This window comes from Melanaphis sacchari, unplaced genomic scaffold (genome assembly GCF_002803265.2).
Source record: "Melanaphis sacchari strain LSU unplaced genomic scaffold, SCAv2.0 Contig47_pilon_pilon, whole genome shotgun sequence".
In the NCBI taxonomy this organism is placed as follows: Eukaryota; Metazoa; Arthropoda; class Insecta; order Hemiptera; family Aphididae; genus Melanaphis; species Melanaphis sacchari.
In genome coordinates, this window is record NW_020271320.1 from 990309 (window position 1) to 1010113 (window position 19805).

Below are 19805 nucleotides of genomic sequence, written 5' to 3' on the forward strand. Positions count from 1 at the left end.
TGCATAATAAAATAAACGTATGAACAATAATTATAGATAAGCTCTTTCGAGCTATACCTACACTCACACTACTTCAGTTGATTTGTATAGGGACTCATAATGTAATATTATCACTGATGTACTATAGACGTATCGACTATTCATATAAATGTAGTGAGTTCTAACACGTTCTGCATCGTGTGGTTTTACTTTTAAATTCCTAGTTATGTAGCTATATGCCAAACAAATTACTGAAATACATGCTGGTTGTTATTATTAATAATTAGAGACCTTCGTATTTGGTTTCCCAAATATATATTTCACTCCCACTTTTCACAAACGTTTTCCTTTTACAGTTGAAAATATAATATTAATGGTTTCCGAAGAAGGTCAACTGACTTTTCACGGAAGATAATTGAGTAGACAATAGTTTTGGTTATGTAATAGCACATAGGTTTATTTTTTTTTCTATTATTTTTAGAATGCTCGCGGGTTATAATGTACAATATATGATATAGTTTATAAGCAATATTGTTATTTTGTGTACCATTGTAATAATATTATATCAGTAATAATATATAATAGAGGTATGGATATCAATAATATATATTAGTTTATTACTTTCAAAAAATAAATAAATCATTATACTATTGAATGTATAAATGTTTCTTTTTTTTTTTATATATAATTAATAAAACTAATATATTTACAATATATAGTTAAATAATATTTTAATGAAGTATTATAATTAGAAAATATTTATTGCATGGATACATATGTTAGAGAAAACTACTCTTAGTCCTTAGTAGCATCTCTGAGTATAAATGTTAAAAATATAAAGAACAAAATAACTAAATAACATAGGTAGTTTTATAGTTATCTATAGACTACTATAGTACTATAAAATTAACAAAATATGTTTGAATTTATTATATTTGAGCTATACTCATTACACAGTGATGAACTATTAAAAATATTTATGGAAATATGATTTTTTTAAAACTAAAAACTTTATTGTAGAAGACTAACAATTTTATCGGTTTCTCTTAAAATTAATATCATATCTGAAGCCTAATTATACAAGTATAGTTTTATTCTTAAACAAAGTTATTTTTGGATATTTCTTGAAGTAATTATAAAAAAAAAATATGAAAATTGCATGTTACAAATAAAATTTACAGATAATTCGAAATTAGCTATATTAAGACTACTTAATGTTAAGACATCTACTTTTAAATATTCGCACAATATTATTTGAAAGTTTGAAAGAGTATATTATAGTTTATAATTATAACCAATGATCATATTAGATATATTATATATATTATTTATATGATTATTAGTATATTTTTTAAATGGTTACAAATTAATAGTCGGTAGACGGTAATTATCAAATTTATGGATTTTCAACTTTGGTTTGGTAATTTATTCTTAAAATATTTGTTGATAATCATCTGTTATCTAAATATCTAGTAAGTATCACCTGAGAATTTACGGCTAAGCCTATCCTTCCTAAGCATATAAAAATCAATTAAAAGATACTTTAATTTCTTTATAAATTAAAGAGTATTAGACTAAGAAAATCCTTAAATCTCGTAATAACTCGGTGAAATAATTTGTAAAATAATATTATTGGACTATACTATTTTTATAATAAATTTAATGTAAAAACGTAGATAATACGTTAACATAATATTATACAAGAGGAGAAACGTGAAATAAATGTACTTTATAGAGCTTATGCAATGATTTGAGAAAAAAAATATTTTTATCTTATAAATGTTATTTTCAATGTATTGCATTCTCTTTTTTATTTTAAAACACTTAAAGATTTCTACTTAATTATAAGGCTTACTCGAAACATATAGGTACTTACTATAACGTAAGACAACTCCTCCGTTTTAAAAATAAAAAATATTTTTCAAAGTAATCTTTTTATGTAGGTTACTTAGACTATTAGTATGATGTAAATATATATAATTTCAAAAAATTCCATTAATCTAATTTTCATCACCAGTCAAATTATTTTCCACAATAGTCAATAGATACCTTGAAAATAATTATTGTCACTGTTTATTATTTTCGAATTCTTTGTTAGTACTACCTGGACAATATATGCGGGTTACTTGTTTTATACATTTTTAAAATGAAAATTAGTCAAGGTTAAATAAAGTTAATCAAATTTATAACAAATAGAAATAGAAGATATAATAAAATTATTTTATTTTTTAAATCGTTATTCAAATTATTTGTAATTGAATTATATTTATATCTATTGTGCATATAGATAAATTTTTTAATGAATGATTAGCTACGTATTAAAATTAATTATTTTTTTAATTTAAAAAAATATACATATCTATGTAAATATTTCGAATACAAATCTATTATTTTTAAAATGATTTCAAAATTAAGCCATTTAAATTTTGTTTTTTTGTCACATATTTACTACTTATAATATATTCTATAAATAATACGCATTTTATATGTTTCAGACCAAATTATGATAGTTATCTGACTTTCTAATTAATTAATATGTGTATCTCTTGTATAAGGTATGTAATGTATATAATATGTTACATTAGTACAGTATAATATTATACTGTGTGCAGATACTGTGTAGTATCTCGTTATATTACTTTCCCTGTTTGTATAGTTATTATTTATTATTGTATTTAATATTTTAATATAAATGCCTATAAATAAAATATAATTGTATGCATAGATTATACAGATATATTTACTGCAGATGTCTTGAAAGGCTCTTAATTTATTTTAGAGTCATACATAATAAATCATTATAAAATCTGGGTAGACCACATTGTTTCTTACTTTTATATTTTTATACATTTAAACATTTTACCTTGATAACTTATCAATGTTACGGTAAATATTAAAATCAATATTGAATATAATTTATATAATTATTTATGTACTTAACAAAAATAATAAACTATACGACACTGTGGTACATAAGAAGTACATTACCGCTTTTAAATAAGATGATAATTGATAAGTATAATAATAATCATGCATGTCAATTAAAATGTATTACCATTCAGACTCACAGTATATAATTTAGTTGAGAAATATATTGCGCAATGGTTATTGAGCGATATTGTTTCTTTACCAATAATTTATTATACTATAGTATATAGTTTATAGTTTTAAATATGAACTAATATAGATATAGGTTTTTTTTATTTTATCGTATAATAATTACTTTATAGTTATTACTAGGGAGCGGACTTTATTGTAATAAAAAAATCAAAATATGTAAAATAAAAATTAAAAATATATAAATATCGAAAAAGTGTATTAGTATTGAAAATTACAAAAAATAAATAAATATTTTATAAATAAAAGTAATACAAACGAAGTAAATGTATAAAACTATAAGTATTATTTTGGAACAAAGCAATGATAAATATAATATAACATATTGTTGAAGGTTTGCAAATGAAAAATGGCGTAGATTTAGTCGGAGAATACTCTTGTCTTGACTAAAAGAACGATCTACGTCAACAGATAGGGGCATAATTCATGTTTACTATTACAGAAGGAGTGAAATTCAATGTTCAGAGATCTTTGTTGATTTTTACTAATTAAAATATCTCTGATGAGTTGAATAGTTTGAAATCCAGAATTTTTTTCAATTATATCGGCAAATTTATTTTTGACTATTTCTCCCATATGCCCTTGAGTTTTTTCTAATTTATCTACAGACTTTTCTACAATGCTAATGCTTTTTAACAAAGACATATTTTGAGTTTATAATTGTTTAATTGTCCGAATCAAAAAATAAAAATTTGCAGAAATGTATGTCAAGATGTTTTTTAAATTAATATTTTGCATCAGTGAATTTGCTTTTTCAATAGCTGCGGCTGATTTAGTATCGAAATGCCATTTAGATAACGTATAATATTTAGTGGTCGTCAAAAATTACTAATCTTGTTAATTTAGACGAACAGATAATGTTCAAGATCTTCGAAAATTAATGAAAAAATCAAAAATTACTAAAATATGTACTTATTTACCAAATATGTAAAAATATGTAAAATAAATTTGAGTTTATTTTAATTAGAATGATCTAAATCGTACACATTTATTATCAGATATAAAATATCTCATTCCAATAAAAATACGTATTTACAATAAAATCCGTTTCCTAGTTATTACTTATTACTATCACACTGAACGAAAAATTGAAAAGTTAATGCTTTGATAAAAATATTTTTAATTCAAATAAAATAATTTTTTTATAACAAATATTTAATAAAAATTTGAAAACTTTGAATCATTAAATATGAAAGAGGTTTTTACGTTCAGTGCAACAATGAAGTAAGTACAAATGAAAAATAAATTGAAGAGTAGTGTTGTAAATAATATAAATTAGAGAAGTATTTATAACAAAATAATTAAAAACGAAAATTGAATATTATGTAACCACTGTGACATTTTTTGTTGTTTTATAAAGCCATTCATTGTTTAACTAGATTAAAAAAATATAAATTGAATGTCAAGACTAGTATAAAACGCAAATACCTAATACATGACCCACATACAAGATACAAATAAAATGTGTTACCTATCATCCTATCTAATATATTGTAGCATATGTGCATGTACATCGTACATTAAATAATATTGTTATAATATTTTAAACATTATAAACCGCAATGATTATATTGTAATAATAAAAGTAATACAATATAAACATTTTATATTTTTGTACAGTCATACTCAGATTATAATATATTGAAATGTTCAACTTACATTATTGTTTGCAACATCATGGCAATCCAGACTTTCGTGCGAGTCATAAGTCAACGTGTACAAGTCCATTACAAATCTTGAGTCTTTTTTATAGTGCCTTTGATCATAACGAAAATTAGTCGGATTCATAGACCACGGATTTACAAGCATACTTGTAGCCATTTTTAATAAAGATTTTTTTATTTAAAATAAACTATTTAAATGTACAAAATAAAACTTAATATTTATAAACGTATGCAAATACAAACAATTTGAAATAAACAAAACGTTGTTGAAAGTCTTGACGTTACGATTACTTGTATCATACTAATATATGTTTAGAATGAACCACTAGCGATACATTAAATGTGGTAAAGTGAAAGTGCGAATAAAAAAAAAAAAAATAACCAGAACTAATCAAAATGTCCTTCTAGAATACTATTGCGACTAGTCGTAGTCTACATTCTCAATCAGTGATAAACATTTAATTAACGGAGAAGGAGTAAATAAACCCATAATAAATAATAAATCATTTTTACTCACAAGTAATAAATAGATAGGTTCTTATTGAAATAAAATTATGATTGAATACGTTGATTACGGTGAAACATATATTTACTAATGTTATAGACGTTATAGTAATATAATTACTTAAACAGTTGGCTCTACCACTTAGTTCTAATAGGTAAGTATATCCACAAATCCACAATCAATGATTTAATGGCTTCTTGTAAGTTATAATTAGTATCTAATCAATAGGTATAAGTATGTTCAGTATAATAACTATTATAATAACTATTATACATTTATTATTTAAATAATAATTTTTATTATTTACATAATTTCATGATTCTGACAATTTTTCTAAAAATTTAAAACTTAAACGCTTATAATAAAAAAAATTTTGATTTTATGTACTTACCTTACCTATATTCGATATTTTTAATAGTTGTAAGAATAACAATTTATAATGAATGTTTAAGTCTTAAATATTAAAATTAAAATTTGTTTGAATTTATTCAACGTTATAAATTTTTAATTACAAAATATTTAGCAATTTTAATAATATCACTAATTTAGTTAAAATTTTAATTTAAAAAATAAGTATAAAAAAATTACATCCATGTACCTATTTTTAATATTTTTAAACGGCTAAAACAAAAACTTGTGTAAGAAATTTTCTATTAAATTTTCAAATTGTTTGACGCAATGACCTATATATTAAATATCTACTTTTGTTTAAATTTTAACTTTTAATGTCTAAAAAATAATCATGTTTATATATTTCTTAGAAATTTTGATTTTAGCGCTTATAACTTATAAGAAATATTGTTTTTAATTTTCAAAGCTTACCTAGGTATGTAGAAATTGAAGATTTTATGATTTTTTTTGTACAAAAAACTTTTAGTTTATAAGTTTTCATAATTTTAACGAATTTTATAAGAAAATTAAATTAAAATGCATAAATCACATTGTGCCTATGTAATTTTAATATTTATTTGTAGATAGAAAAAGTTATGTGAGATTTGGTGTTAAATTTTCAAGAAATTTAGTCTAACGAATATTTTTTATCGATATTTATAGAAAAAAAAAACGAAAAAAAAAATCAAAATTTTAACATGTTCATAAATAGCTCAAGATTTAAAATATTTTGAAGATTATACCTATTATGTATATAATTAAAATATTTATTAAAAATTCTAAGTATCTATATGACTATATGGTTATTAATTTTTATTTAAACAAAATAACAAACATCATTTAAGGACAAAAATGATTATTATAAATTGAATATTTTTTTTTTTAAAAGTCAAAAAACTTATAAAGAACTTTTAACCTTAAGTATGAATTTTTAATTGCAGCAAATTAAATTGCTAATATTCCCAACATCGGCGAAATTTTTTTTAAATTCTGATTTCAAACGCTTATAAGGATTATGTGTAAATTTACGCTAAATGTTTTTTAAAACTTATGTTAATAACAACTTATGAGAAAGTGTATGTAAATAATCATAGTTTTTGCCAAACAAAATATTTTTTATTAACAATTAAAAAAAAAAAATTAAACAAGAAAATCGAATCAAAAATGTCTATATCGTCTATAATCACTTCGAAAATAATCAAAATATTTTGACTTTTAAACTTTTTATTATTAGGTAAGTACCTAACCTATATTAGCAATTTATTATCGTATGCTTACAGATTACTATTAAATTTTAATAATCATAAAGAATAGTGATTTAATTTTTCATTAGCGAATTTGAAAATAAGTGGAATAAAATAAATAAATAGACTATTATAGATACAAGAATATTTTCACGGTCTGTCAGCCCTCTAATAATGTACTCACGGTTCTTATGGTACGCTCCAGTTTTTTAAGTATTGGTATGTACTGTATTATGATGTATGACAGACGTTTCCATACTTTTCACGGTACGACTCATTTAGGAAAATGTCTACATTTTTTTTTGACAATTGACGACCCACAATACATGAATGGTCTTTTTTTTTGTTTCATTGTTGATCACTAACTTAGTGATAACTTTTAGTCTGACAATGTCATAGCGGTGACACGTTAACGCGTCACTGGTACATTTGCAATCGCCGCGGATAATAATCGTTTACAAAACTGAATTTGAGCTTCCAAACATTTATGTAGTTGCACGAAAAATACTGTGTCACATTGGCTATTAATTTGGATTATACTCGTATGCATGCATAAAATATATTTTAACTTTTATACATGATGTATAATAATATATATATATATATATGTATATTTCAAACCAGTTATCTTATATTAAATATTTTATGTTATGGAAAAATATATATAAATATTTCAAAAATCAAAACAACTCGCTTATTACAAAAAGTACTTTTAGGTCGCGAAATTCGTGACCCACAATTTGGGAACCTTTGATCCAAGAAGAAAGCATCTATATTATACATTGTTACTATTTACATAGATAGTATATTATCTACAGCCGTTGTCGTGATTATATTATTGTCAGATGGCATTATATTATCATTTATGATCGACTCTAAAGCAGATTAGCAGATGTTATATACGGGCACACAGCTCGTAAACATTACAGATTTTTCTGGTTTATATAAATATTAAATAATAAATATCAAATATACCCAATCTCTCATGCTCCATAAACAAATATTATACTGTCGCCGTGTTAATTGTACTGCGTGTTACTGTACTATAGTCTGAAGAAAACAATTAATTGTGTATAAAATATTAGCATTTATTGTTCAACTCCGTAGAGTTGTTTGTATTTTAATCAAGTGTACTTTTGATTACACAGAGGTCAATTTTCTTACTTTTAACGTTGTATCTCTAGCGTGTTTTTACTTTTTAAATAACATTTAGTTTTCAAGTCAATTGTTCATCATGGAACACAATAATGCAAAAAGCATAATATTTTATAACGGACCATCTGAAAAATCCTCTTGTGGTTACTGTAAGAAAGATAATTCTATGTATAGTAATGGTAAGTATAATATATTATTATACATACTTACTTGGCATCTGGCCTTAAATATGTATTTGTTAATTTATATAATATGATTGATTGTTAGGAATGTGGGCTTCTAGTCTTACAGTAGAAGCATATCAAGATATGATTGATCGTGGATGGCGACGCGCTGGCAAGTATTGTTATAAATCAATCATGGACAAGACTTGTTGTCCACTTTACACTATCAGGTAATATCTGTGATGTTTGGAAATTGGTTTGACAAATGTAGTTATTAAAATTTTTTTTTTAGACTATTTGTGGATATTACTTTTTATTTAATTGTTTTTATCAAATTAATTATATGACAAAAATAGTTAAAACTTTAAGATATGCATTCTAAAAAAAAATTTTCTCTTCTGAAAAATCTATCTTAATATTAAGTTTGTTTGTGACTAAATATTATGTTATTTTATAAAATAGATGTGAAGCTTTAAATTTTGAGATATCAAAATCACAGAAAAAAATCATTAAAAGAGTATCTTCATTTTTAAAAAATGGAGAATGTGAAAAATGCCAAGTTAATACTAAACAAGCTGAAAGAGAACCCTTTATGAAGTATGAAATGCAAGGTAATTTTTTTGTTTTCCTTTCTTTTTTTTTAAATTTAGATCAAGACACTATTGCATTAGATGTATTCTAGATACTTTTACATATTTATACCTAATTATCTTAAATTCATATTATTAATTTATTAGTAAATTTGTTTTACATTATTATGTTCTAGTTGTGGCTTTATTTAACAAGGTTTAATATACATAAATATTTTTTAATTTTTTTATAGATGTACAAAATCATGATGATAAAATGAAAATTACTAATACTGATTATTTGTTTGATGAAGAACAACAAAGTACCTCTGTTATTGGTTCACATGATAGTACTTTAGTTGTTACAAATAAAGGTAATTTAAATTAAAAATCTTATTAAGAGAATGCTACTCAGACATTTGTTGTTTTTGTCTTACAAGAGCATAACATCGACAGTTTACATTCAGCAGATTAAGTTTAGCTTCGTTAGCTTAAAAATTAGAGTAAATCGACCTATAATGAAACTTGATAGTAAGAACATTTTTAGTGTTTGTATGTGGGTTTTTATGATAATTCAATTTTTTAAATGAGTTATGATTATTTTTAATTTACTATATTTTATATACGCAAAACTCACTAAAAAATTGAACTATTGTAAAATACCCTCACACAAACACGGATAATCTTCTTACCATCAAGTTTTATTATAGGTAAATTCACTCTAATTTTTAAACTAATGAAGCTAAACCTAATCTACTGATCGTAAATATGCTATGTTATGCACTTGTAAGACAGAGACAATGAATGTCTGTGTAGCGTCCTCCTAAACTTACCAACTATGTTAAATGATATATTTATTTATAGCTATTTACTAATATGTAGTCCACCAAAAAAATATGCTATTCATCAGTCATTTGTGTATAGATGAATTTTTTTTTACATGCTGATTAAGTAGTTTGGCACTTTTTACACCTGAAAAGTTCTGGTACTTTTTCTCGATTATTTCTTTGTAGTTTTTCTTGACTACCAAATGTTTGCATATAATTTTGTATTTAAGTATAGGTTCATTAGTCAAAGAAATGCTATAAAATTATTTTACAAGCATTTTAAAAAGTTGCTTATTATATACTATTTTCTAGTCTTTACATCAAAAATAACATTAAATCATCTAAACTATTATTATGCTAGCAGTACACTCTTGTCTTAACTCACCTTACCACCACTCACTTATAATCGGAATTATAGATTACCTTCATTTATATTGAATTTTTGATGATAGACACTGAGAAATACAAAAATAAAATGTATACATTGGTTTAAATATTTAAAATGATAAATAATACAATAATACAATGGTGTTAAAATGTATCCTATCTACAATAGAATTTTAAAATCAGTATACTGCATGCTATACACATAATTATAATTAAGTATTAAATAAAACAACAATGGATAGCATATTGAGAAACAGCCTTATATATTATATGTATGATAATTGATGATAATTTTTCAAAATTTTTTAATTCACAGAAGATAGCGAACAAGTTGTATCTCTTAATTCAAATCATAACTCTGAAACTCAGAAAGAAATTAAAAAAGTTAAACCTGGTATAGTTTTTACTTCATTTTTTACCTAAATTACTATTAATAATATTAATAAAATATTTAATTATGAAAGGTAAAGGGGCTGATCCAAATTTACCAAGTCCAAAAAAAAAAAAGTTTTTACGCATTCAAAAAAAACTAGCCAAGGATCCAAGTTTTGTACCCACAATTACACCTCCTCAGCAAAAATCTTTAGAAGAATTTATTGCTGAGAACGATTTAGTATCTACTAAGGAAGATAAAAAGTTAAAAGTAAGTAGCCATGTCAATAGTAATAAGTTGGTTTAGAAAATATTTTGTAGTTTAACAACAAATTTATATCAATGTTAATTTAATTTATACTTTTTATGTTTTAATGAATATTTAATAAGTATGGCCTTGAATACAATTTTTTTCTAGGTGCCTTATAGCAATGATATATTTAACTAATTGATTTTAACTTAATTTCTTCACTAAATAATTAATAACAGGTTAATCATTATCCAGAAATGAAACTTGTTAAATAATACATTTTATAATACTTAGAAGTTTTTTTATTTTTTATATTAAATTAACATATGTATTACCTACTTTTAACTCATGCATATTTTGTTTTACCATATTATACTTATATATTTTATTTTTTATTATGTAAAACATTTAAATCCATTTTCTTTGTATATTTTTATTTATTAATTGATTATTTACTCCTCTTTGATCACAATTAGTTTGGGTGATTAACGCTCTATTGTATTTTATAAATTTCTAGTAATTTTTTATTTATTACATTGAATGTTGTTGAAATAATGTGAGGTTGCATCGGCTTTATCTTAATATCATTGATTAATACTGCATAATACCTGTTTATATTTTACTAATAGTATTACTTCTATAGGCTTGCTAATTTATCATTTTTTATATAAGTTTAGGGTACTTATTTTTGTCTCTGTATAATATGTATGTATTATTACCTGATCCATTAATGGATGGATTGTTTAATTTAAAATGCTACTAAAATTAATTATGCACTAATAAACAATATAAATTAATACATTTTGATTTTACCTACATTTTTTTTTTCTTAAAAACACAAGTACTAAATCATAAGATGTTATAATTTATGAAAGAAAAAAAATAGGTACTTACGTTAACATATTTTTAATATACTTGTACAGTAGAACCTCGATTATCCGTGATTCGATTATCTGTATTTGCGATTAACCGTGCCCACTCTTCAGAAAATTTTTATACATAATACTCGATATCGACAATCGTATTAATGACATTTTTGACGATAATAATATGAAGATAAGCAATATTGTACATCGATTATTATATTTATTATATTTCTAATTATAATTGAATCAAAATTTTTAAAATTTCATTATTATGAAATTGTACCTATGTTTTTCTAATTATAAATTATAATTAAATAAAAAATGTTATTATTATAAAAAGTCTTGATTAACCATGATTTTCATTTATCCGTGTGACCGTCTCCCCATCATTACCCCGGATAATCGAGGTTCTACTGTATTTAAAAAATTTTTTTTTAACTATTCATTTGCTGATAATTCATATTATTGTGTAATAAATAAATATTATTTAATAAGTGTGTTGTAAATTATGGATGCAAAGTAAAATAGTAAATAAAAACTTAAATTTTTCATTACAGATAGGATTGTCTAAATTTTTTGTAAAATACAAAACACTGTTATAATTTTATTGCCTTTGTGTAGATTTGATCTTTTAAATATTTTGTAATTGTTTCTTAAAGTAATAATAATATAAATTTTAAATCTATCAATTATTATTCGACTATAGTTTATTAATTATTTAAATACTTGAATCATTATTAAGATTTATATGAAATAAATAGTTATATTGTACATTTTATAAATAAAATTATTAATTAAATCAACAATTATCACATAAATTGCAATATCATATTAAATTATTGAATAGTGGATAAAAAATATTTAAAAGGTAGTAAATACATACACATGTACACATAAATTAATTAAATTTAGTTAAATAAAAACTAATTTATATATCAATTAAGAATAATATAAGAAAAAAGATCTTAAAAAGGTTAAATTATAATTAAAGTAATCAATGATAAAAAAAAAAAAATGTATTGAAATTATTTTTAAATTTGTAATTTATTTTATTTTATTAATTTTATATATGAAAAATAAAAATAATTTTGATTTATAGATAAATCATAAATTAGTATCTGTCTAGTTCATCTCATACAAATTAAGATTAGCAATTAAATAAAAACAAAAATTAATTTTAGATAAAATTATTAACGATGAGATCTACGAGCAATTCTTTTGAAGATGAGTATGCCGTATACCAATTATATCAAACTGTTATACATGGTGATAAAATTGAACGCTGTTCAAGAGAACAATTTATTCGATTTCTAGTCGATTCACCTCTTAAAGTAAGCTTTTATTCCCTAACTTATTAAAAAAATTTTTGTATGTAAGGTGTCCTTGGTCAAGACCGGCACAGAAGCATTTTCTCGAACTTTCACTGCTGGAGCTACCCTATTTGCCAAATATCAAATAACTGTGCACAACGACAAACCAGATGACTGTGATATGGAACAATACTTATCATTTCTTGTTGATTCACCTTTAAAGGTATCATTAATTTCCTAGGACATAAATATCATGCCATGTGTAATGCTCAATTGTTTTTAATTTTGTCGGTCTGATCGATCCACCAATTTGATGATAAATGTTTTTAATTTGTCATAATCAGTGAATAAATAATATTTATTTTATTTTTAGGAGCAAAAATCAAGTCATCCTGATCATCCAGGATATGGTTCATTTCATCAACAATACTGGCTTGGTGATAAACTAATAGCTGTTGGAGTATTAGATATTTTACCAAAGTGTGTATCATCTGTATATTTATTTTACGATCCAGACTATCATCATATGGTGTTGGGAACTTACAGTTCTTTAAGGTAAATTGCTCATAATAAAATATTACTTATAAATTGTATTTCATTAACTCTGAGAATGTTTTAGGGAAATATGTTTAGTGAGACAATTGCACAACATGTCACCCGATTTGAAGTATTACTACATGGGCTATTATATACATACATGCCCAAAAATGCGCTACAAGGCAAAAATTCGACCATCTTATCTATTATGCCCGCTTAAATACACTTGGCATGCAATCGATAAATGTATTCCAAAACTTGAGAATAAAATCTATTCAATATTCGATGAGTCTGATGATTCTCAAGAAGATGATATTTTCCCAATAGATAATGTAAATAATTAATGAAACTAACAGTTTACGTACATTAATCTTATGTGATAATTTTTTGATTTACAGATTTTAATACTATATCGTGGTTCATTGATGCCTTATTCAGCATACAAAAAATATGGATCTAAGAAACATCAAGATGAACATATTAATGAATATAAAACATTAATTGGACCTAAACTGGTACGACAATTAATTTACTGCATTATGGATTAATTATCAATATCTGCTGATTATAACATATCGATCTGAAATTTTTTTATAACTTATAAATATTGGTTGTATCAAAATGTATATTATATTTCTTTTTTATTGTCTTTATTTTAAAATTAACATTTATATATATATATATATATAATTATCAATCATACAAATGTGAAAAGAGTATAATTATTTAAAACCATAGTTTTTTTATAATTTTTTTATCTTGTAAGAATGTATTTTGAATAACTTAAGAATTTCTGAGGATAATGTATCTGTTTTAACTAAGTAATAAGTAAAAAATATTGTTTATTCAAAGCTCTTTTGTTGTAAACAGCAGTTAGCAAATATAATTACTTATCAATGATAAGTTATCATATATATTATTTTATACATATTGTTTGTATTGAAGTATTATCTATGTAAAAGTATATTAAATAATATAATTAAAATTACAACACATTTTTATTTATTCTTAAACAATATTTTATTAATTGTATCGATTACAATCAATGATATCCTAATTTAATGTTGTAATAATTTTGTTCAATTTGTATTAATTGTGTTAGTCACTTTTTTTTTCAAGTATTCGAGTATAAATATTATTTTATTATACTGAATACTTACCATTAAATAATTTTTTTGACTGTCAATTATAAATGATTGGAACTATATAATTACATTTTTATTGCTGGTAAATGATTATTACAAAAACCAGTCTTGTTTTTTTTTGAAATAATAAATAATACAATATAGGTAGATAAAATACAGTTTGTAAGGGCTAATATTATAAGAATAATTACTGTCCTTTTTGTATAAAACAGTGCATCTTTGGTGCAAGTCTTTAATGTTGGCGATGTAAACTTTAACAAAAAAACTAATACAACAGCTAATAATTTAAAAAAAAAAAAACTTTTTTTAAATTTAATAAACCTTTACATGACACAATTATTAGATTATAATTTTATATAATTTTCATAAATAAAATGTATTCAGATTATTTTTAATTAGTGTTTGAATTTGAATATTAGTTTTAATATTATAGATAAAAATTAAGTGTAATAATTAGTTGGCGGATTATACAACCTACAGCTGATGTTTACGTTATTACAAATCCAATTAATAATTATTTTTAACTACTACCTAATAACTATTGTTAAAATAATTTAAATCTAGTAGTTAAAAACAATAAACAGCTTTACAGGTTTAGAATAAGAAAAAATGTGATAAAAAATTTGTATATATAATTTACTAACATATTATATTATTATACATATAAAAATTGTAATCAAAATTTGTAACAAATAATTTTTAAGTATTTGAGTAATAAAACTTGCTTTAATAATACAATTTATTTTATCTACTTGAATATTTTACAAAAATAAGGTTTTTTTGAAGTAATCAACAATATAAAATAAAAACATCACATTTAATCAAACTAAATTTGGATGGTACACCTACTGGTTGTCGTTATTTTTAAATATACCGTAAGATACAATTCTTGGTAGAGCAATTTTTATCGATTCGTGTAAAAAATTACATTTAAAAAATAAATTTACTGAATTTAGTGATAATAATCAAATTGAATTATAGTTTTGAAAATGTTGGCTTTTTACCCTTTGTAGCAATAGCCATTGATGCTTTGATAAAATCTTCACTTTGTAATAATATTTGATTCCAGTCTCCCTGTAAATTAAATACATTTTTTTTTTTAATTTTTGTTGTATGTAAAACATTTAAAGTATTAACATAAATATATGTTATAACTGGTATACCTTATTTTAAAACAAGTTATTGAAAACCATAAGATTAATAAAATTATTTCATTGATTAATTTGAACTATTTAAGCTTAGTAATAAAATTGAATTTACAAATATCATAAGATATTATTATTTCTTGATCAAGATGTAATAATATTATTTATTATTTAAAATAAGTTAATGTATTTATAAAAGTTTAATAAACAGCTAAATAATAAGTAATTTTAAACTATTTGACATAGAAAAGGTTGTAAAACAATTACTTAATTGTTTTAGCTTATATTAAGATACTAAACAGCTAGAACAATAATACACTACTTATTATTCATTTTTAACTTACAATATGATCCAATCCTTCTTGAACAGTATGATCTCGTGAATATATTATACTTCTTTTAGTCATTTGGACTCCTACAGGACTTTTGCTGGCTATGTCTGAAGCAATATTCATAACATTTTCTAACATACTGAAAAAAATGTATAATTATATAAGTAAAAATATGATTATCATTTATTAACTGATATTTATATTTATAACAAATATAAAAATAAATCATTTGTTTTCTTTAACAACAACAAACTTTTAAATTTCTTTTAAAGACTAGTATTTAATACGCATAGATACCATTATCAAATTTACCTTTCTTTGGTGTCATATACTTGGGTTACAAAACCAATATTTTTGGCTTCTAAAGAATGAAATTTACGTGCAGTAAATGCTAATTCATTGAATGTACTCATACTTCCAATAATTTTTGGCATCCTCTGCAATGTACCAACATCTGCTGCCATTCCTATTTAAATAAATATGAAAAGGCATTAATTTAGCTATATCTTAAAGTCTCAACTTAAAATTTGTATTAAACCTTACTTCAAAAATGTTATTAATTAAAAAACAAAATATTAATAATAATTAAATTATAACATAATATTTCAAGGTTCAACAAACCAATTTCAGTTTCTTTGAGTTGAAACCAAGCATCTTCTGTGCAATAACGTATATCTGCTGCTGAAACTAGATCAACTCCACCGCCAATACATCCATTATGAATCGCAGTCAATATAGGTTTATCACACTGTCAAATAAATTACAATATGTTTATTTAAAATTTGAATATTGACTAGTAATAATAGTATTAAATAGATAAATATTCAATATTAAGTTCATAAATGTTAAAATTTAATAAATAAGTTTTTTATATATTTAATTTTTGATGGTGTTTTTGAAAATAGTTATGTTAATAATACTTTTTCAAGAGCAGTGAGACAATCTTGATAAGTTTTAATAAAACACCGTAAAACTTTTGATTTTCTTGCAATGTCATCATGATTTGCAACTTCTTGGCCAAGATTCATAAGATCAAATAAATCAATTCCTATTGGAAAAAAATAAAATATGTATAATGTATAATGATTATGATATACACTCTTAATACAATGAAAATTTGTCATATTATAGAATACTATTATAAACACAGGTAAATTATTTTTAACAAAACATAATTATTACAGTTATTAATTAAAATTTCAATAAAATAATTAACTCGATCCATTTAAAGAACACACTGCTTCTGTACATCCTCACGCGACATTGCTTTTACTGTAGTAGAATATGTGTGTGTGAGGATGCGCAGAAGAACCAATTTTAGTCATGTTGGAATGTGTTCTCTTGCCGGTCAAAGTATAGTCTGATATTTAATTACATTATTAGTATACAACATAATATTTAAATTATACCTGAAGTGAAATATTTTCCATTGGCGGAAAGAACAACTACTCGACAGTCTGTGTTCTCGTTAAGTTCATTAAAACATTTTCCTATTTCCCTGAAAATAATTTTATAAAATTGGTTATATGGTATGTTTTACTTGTTCTTTACATTATTATTATTTTACCAAAGTTCAAGATCACAAATCATTTGTATTATTATATAGTATGTACCTGTGTATTAGTTCTCTACACTGATTGAAAAGTACATGAAATTATAGAGATTATTAAAAACTATTAGTTGATCTGAAGTTAATATTTTACATTATCTAGATTGTTTACCTAGTCATTATATTTAAGATTATATATCTAAAATAAATTACAGCTAAATTGGTGTTGTAAAATAGATCTAGGTAATGGCTATCAGAATCAGACTTTCAGAAATTAATAATTAAATTCACATAACTTCAGCATAATTAGCATGCATAGGGGATCTTAACATGGAGGAGATACTACAATAGCTAGGGGATCCTGGGATATAGGCACTTCCTGAATTTTTCTAATATATGGCCCTAAGATGAGTCAACAATTTTTGTAATTTTCACATAAAATGATGGATATGGTTGTATTGAACCATATTTTATATTTATTTATATAATTAAAGGTTAAAACAGAAATATCATAACAGTTTTCAGCGACCTTTTGAAAAATGATAAAAATGTTTCAATGTTTAAATTGTATTACTAGGTTTGAATGTTTGATTGGTTTGAGGTTGCAATATATTTTAATACTGTAGTACAACCATTATTTTTACAGAACAAATCAATAACCATTGCTGATACTTTCTTATCATTAGAAAATATAAAATCATTTATATTTGTATAATATTATTCTAGTACAGTGGATTCGGCCTAATGTGGGTACTGGTTAATATGGGCATCTGCTTAATATGGACAAAATGGTCTAGTCTCAATTCCAATGCATATCAACAAGGTTAAAAAGAATCGCATAATATGGGCACTTGGTTTAGTTTATGTGGACAATTTTTATTTTATTATAGCGTTAGAATATACACAAGAAGGTAACGAGGGTAGTCCATTTGATAAGTTTGAAGTATGTGCTATTTTTGTAAACTAGATCCACATTAAACAGCTTAGACAATGAGAAATTACAATAATTTTTGTATACCTCCCATGTCTAAAAAGTAATTTTATTTAATATGTTATATTTAGTTTTATTTATGTAGTAATTTAACATTTTTTTTTTTTTGAACTAATTTCTGTTTTTAAGGGCAATTGCTTAATGTGGGCAAACAGGACTGGTCCCAATGTGCCCATATTAAGCAGAATTCACTGTATTTTATTTATATAATGCAAATGGAAAATTTTTTAAAGGTAGATCTTGGGGCCAAAAGATCTCAAAACCTCTTCCCTTGTGCAAGCGTTTATGTTCAACAATGACAATAAGTTTGAACTTTGTGAGTCTTATATCTTTAGAACTGTTTTATATTAAATATAAAAAAATCACTAAGAACAGTGGATTCTAAATTTATATTAGTTTGTTTAGGTCTCGTTAAATGTTATAAGAGAAAAAAATTGGAAATTCTATAGGAGCTCCATAGATATCTCTTAATATTAATCGCAGAATATGTGTGCAAATTTTAAAATATTACTTACAACCACATAGTTTTGTTCATTGCATTAGCCTTTTCTGGTCTATTTAATTGGACACTGTAAACAAATTCTTTAGGATTTTCAATTTTTAGTGTATGATATTGAGACATTGCACTAATTTTTGATATATCTAAAAAGTAAATGAAAAAAAAAACAAAGGTAGTTTTGTTCTTAATGAAAACTGATATAAATTTTATATTTACTTCGGAAAAATAAAACTCCTTTTTGAAAACTAGAGATTCCTAAAAACATGGTAAATTATATAACACTGTGGAAATAATATTATTTAAGTAAGTATGTTATTAATGGATTTTACTTTTAATTATTTTTTATTTAACTCAATGCTAATGACTAGACAATTTATTGAATAATCGTAACGTATGATATTGCAATAATGATAAGCGATAATTAATACTATGAAATTCCAACGTTGAAATCAAAATTAATAAAAATAAAATTTACGATGTGGTATTGTATTTAGATTTAATTATAAATATTTTATAATGAAATGTGTCCTATCTCAAACTTTCACTTTTCTCACAGGACACAGATGATAGTGTTATACCATAAAACAAATATCAGTAGAATAACAACAGCATTGATATCAGAATATTAGATTATATTATGATTCGGGGTTCTATGGTTAATACCTGTAGGTAGGAGTAGTTGCAGTTGCATAATGCATTTCAAACAATAAACATAATACTATAGATAGTAGATACTGCATTATTCGCTTCACTAAACAGTAAAAATACACTTTTGACCAACATAAGAGAGAGAAACGATAATTTTCAC

The 19805-nt window shown here is 23.4% G+C and overlaps 2 protein-coding genes across 4 annotated transcripts; one reads left to right on the plus strand and one right to left on the minus strand.

Moving 5' to 3' along the window:
* Positions 1–5347: 5347 nt before the first annotated feature.
* On the plus strand, positions 5348–13950 carry LOC112598305 (arginyl-tRNA--protein transferase 1). Of its 3 annotated transcripts, XM_025344710.1 has the most exons (11): positions 5348–5419; positions 8113–8233; positions 8322–8448; positions 8681–8829; positions 9042–9161; positions 10318–10395; positions 10466–10644; positions 12867–13022; positions 13173–13354; positions 13419–13668; positions 13735–13884. In XM_025344710.1, the coding sequence occupies exons 2-11, from the start codon at positions 8134–8136 to the stop codon at positions 13882–13884; spliced, it is 1491 nt and encodes a 496-aa protein (XP_025200495.1). In that variant the 5' UTR covers positions 5348–5419; positions 8113–8133. The 3 variants fall into 3 exon arrangements, with proteins under 3 accessions (XP_025200495.1, XP_025200497.1, XP_025200496.1); XM_025344712.1 differs by lacking the exons at positions 5348–5419; positions 12867–13022 and adding an exon at positions 12671–12820 and having other exon boundaries at positions 8134–8233; positions 13735–13950; XM_025344711.1 differs by lacking the exon at positions 5348–5419 and having other exon boundaries at positions 8134–8233; positions 13735–13949.
* A 1329-nt stretch (positions 13951–15279) lies between these two features.
* Positions 15280–19703, minus strand: LOC112598329 (delta(3,5)-Delta(2,4)-dienoyl-CoA isomerase, mitochondrial). Its single transcript, XM_025344741.1, has 9 exons — positions 19661–19703; positions 19214–19252; positions 19014–19140; positions 17368–17456; positions 16879–17006; positions 16580–16706; positions 16271–16424; positions 15971–16097; positions 15280–15555 (listed from the first exon to the last, which is right to left on the minus strand). The coding sequence occupies exons 1-9, from the start codon at positions 19686–19688 to the stop codon at positions 15457–15459; spliced, it is 918 nt and encodes a 305-aa protein (XP_025200526.1). The 5' UTR covers positions 19689–19703; the 3' UTR covers positions 15280–15456.
* Between the last annotated feature and the right edge of the window lie 102 nt (positions 19704–19805).